Source organism: Lactuca serriola, chromosome 2 (assembly GCF_051521515.1).
Source record: "Lactuca serriola cultivar US96UC23 chromosome 2, Lser_US96UC23_V15, whole genome shotgun sequence".
NCBI classification, from domain to species: Eukaryota; Viridiplantae; Streptophyta; class Magnoliopsida; order Asterales; family Asteraceae; genus Lactuca; species Lactuca serriola.
The window spans coordinates 58173491-58176497 of NC_136409.1; the positions used below are offsets into that span (position 1 = coordinate 58173491).

At 38.1% G+C, this 3007-nt stretch overlaps 1 protein-coding gene across 1 annotated transcript; it reads right to left on the reverse strand.

Moving 5' to 3' along the window:
- Positions 1-588: 588 nt before the first annotated feature.
- On the reverse strand, positions 589-2034 carry LOC145086272 (uncharacterized). The gene has a single exon (XM_079024024.1). The coding sequence runs from the start codon at positions 1931-1933 to the stop codon at positions 776-778; it is 1158 nt and encodes a 385-aa protein (XP_078880150.1). The 5' UTR covers positions 1934-2034; the 3' UTR covers positions 589-775.
- Between the last annotated feature and the right edge of the window lie 973 nt (positions 2035-3007).

Consider the following 3007-nt stretch of genomic DNA (forward strand, 5'->3'; position numbering starts at 1 on the left):
AAACACCCATAAAGTTAACGACCCATAATAACGCTAAGCTTAACTTCTTCAACTAGACGCATACCTTAGATAACAGTTCAAGGAGGAGCATATGTTAGTTAACATTCTTCACAGCCAACCATGTTGTCGCTTAACTTACTTTTTGTGATCGGAGGTGAATATGACTTTATATCATTCCCTTTATTTGCAACGAATCTGCATGCCAGAGTTTCACTCAGATTATATGGTATGCCTTACTCGACATTGTTTACCCCCAACTATTTATTTTTAAGCCTTCCATAAGGGCATTTAAAACATTCTTTAGAAAGCTAAGCATGATTTTTTTCACATGAGTTTCTTGACTTGATGGTTGGTATCATGAAACACTTAAATCTTTGATTTGTGGGTGAGTGTCGTATTATTCTTCTTGTTTCCTATCTTTTGTTAGAACCGGTAAATAGGTTAATGGTGGTATGGAAATCAGGATTACTTGTAGATCGTGTAAGGTCACTTTCCGAATTGATATTTCTACCCTATGTTTTGGTATCACATGTTTTTTTTACTGTAAATATTCTTACTTTTAGACACATAAATAATTAAACATGACAATTGATGAAATTTTGTCACAATGATGACTGTGACTATTAGATAGTATTTATCACACTTATTATATAAAACAACGATGAAATGTGTGAACATAGTTTGCAATGGTGACAGTTTTGAGCTAATATGTGACTAAAACATTACTGAAATTTGATTAATGACGCCATTAACCAAAACTGTGACAACCTTATTTTCAAAAACCGTCACCATAGGTCATTTTTGTACTGGTGTCTATGACATTTTGTGCAGTTGTATCAACGTTTTCCTTTGCTTCTTTTGCTTTCTGGTTAGCCAAGTCAGTGGCTTCTTGTGCTTTTTGAGTGACTGAATGCTTATGCTCCTCTGCCAAGTCTTCAGCTTCTTTTGCTTTCTGGATAACCAAGTCAGCGACTTCTTTTGCTTTATGGTTCGCCAATTCAGCGGCTTCTTTGGCTTTATGAGCAACAGATTCCTTGTACTCCTCCGCCAAGTCAATGGATTCTTTCGCTTTCCGAGCGACAGAATCGTTGTGCTCCTCCTCCAAGTCAACAACTTCTTTTGCTTTCTGGGTAACCAAGTCAGCAACTTCTTTCGCTTTCTGGTTAGCCAAGTCAGCAGCTTCTTTCGCTTTATGAGCGATAGAATCCTTGTACTCCTCCGCCAATTCAGCGACTTCTTTCGCTTTCTGAGCGACTATATCCTTGTTTGCCTCCGACAAATCAATAGCTTCTTTTGCTTTCTGTTTAACCAACTCAACGACTTCCTTTGCTTTCTGGTTAGCCAAGTCGGCTGCTACTTTCACTTTATGAGCGACAGAATCCTTGTACTCCTCTGCTAAGTCAGCAGCTTCTTTCGCTTTCTGAGCGACGCAATCCTTGTGCTCCTCTGCCAAGTCAGTGACTTCTTTTGCTTTCTGAGCAACAGAATCCTTGTGCTCCTCCGCCAAACCAGCGGCTTCTTTTGCTTTCTTATTAACCAAATCAGCGACTTCTATTGCTTTCTGGTTAGCCAAGTCAGCCGCAACTTTTGATTTCTGAGCAACGGAATCATTGTACTCCTCCACCAAGTCAGCAGCTTCTTTTGCTTTCAGGTTAGCAAAGTCACCGGCTTCTTTTGCTTTTTGAGCGACGGGATCATTGTACTCCTCCACCTTCGGTGTTGTTTCTTCTATGTTTTGTTTTTCTCTGTCTGCAAAAACATCATCGGAAACCACTGGCGCCTTCTCCTTGGTTTCATGATTTTTTCCAGTCACATCATCTTTGGCACTGCCGAGAGTGTTGGTTACCGTTTTAACTATGTTTTCAATGATATCGGGGTCAGATCCTGTCTCATTTTTCTGGTCAGATTCAGTTACATCATGAGGTGAAGCCATTTGATGTCAAGATCAATGTATGCACTCTAAACTTTGATTTAATAGCAAAAGTATGGAACTCGATTGGAAGATAGAATTTATGAGTTGTGAGTGGAAGATAAGGAAATATATATAGGTTGCATGGTTGATAGATGAAAATTCTTGATTTTTCTAAGGGTCATATATGTCATCCATCGTTGATAACTTAAGTTTCATGTTTTAAAACAAATTATAAACACAATATATATTTTACATGTGGAAACGATCTAATCCGTCGACAACATCAATAATGAATCATACTTCATACTTTCACGAGAGAAGATTTTATTTGGGATCCGCCTATTTTTGTATTAATAATTAAATAATTATCATGATATAAACATTAGACAAAACTGAAAGATTGGTCCGCGTTTGAATATTGAATAAGGTCCAAAAAGTTTTCAACTTACATGAAATGTCCAATATCAAGGTTTTTTTGGGTTTGTGGTCCAAAAAAACTTAAAAAGACGGTTATACCCTCTTACTTTTTTTGTATTTTTTATAATTACTGTAATACCATTTTAATTTAAAAAAAAAGAATTATCCTCTCTCTCTCTCTCTCTCTCTCTCTCTCTCTCTCTCTCTCTCTCTCTCTCTCTCTCTCTCTCCCTCCCTCCTTTGAGACAGGTTCATCTCAACCAAACCCACCACCACCCAACTCACAAACCAAACCCCAATCTCCTTACAAGTCAAAATCATACCTCCCACCATAATCATCTTCGTCTCCTTAGGAACACTTTACAAAGTCGTCCTCGACTTCGACTCTATTATCACATTTAGAAAGATTTGTAAAATCATCACCCATGGTGGCCTTCGTGGCAACCGGTGGTTGTTGCCGATACGATTTGGTTTTTGGTACGGCAACGAAGTTTTCGTTTTTCATGACTACTTATGTTTAGGCAGCTTGGAGGAGCTCCTATATGGTAAGCAATCCTATAATCAAAAACTAGGGTTGTTAATATTTACTTTTCACTGACTTCAATTTCGCCGGAAGCGAAGGTTTTCAATTTACGCCGTTAAATTGGGAAATCAGATAGCAAATAGCGCTCAGAGCAG

What these genes read in the sequence shown, in the direction of transcription:
- LOC145086272 (XM_079024024.1), bottom strand. Translation starts at nt 1,933, where the DNA reads ATGGCTTCACCTCATGATGTAACTGAATCTGACCAGAAAAATGAGACA.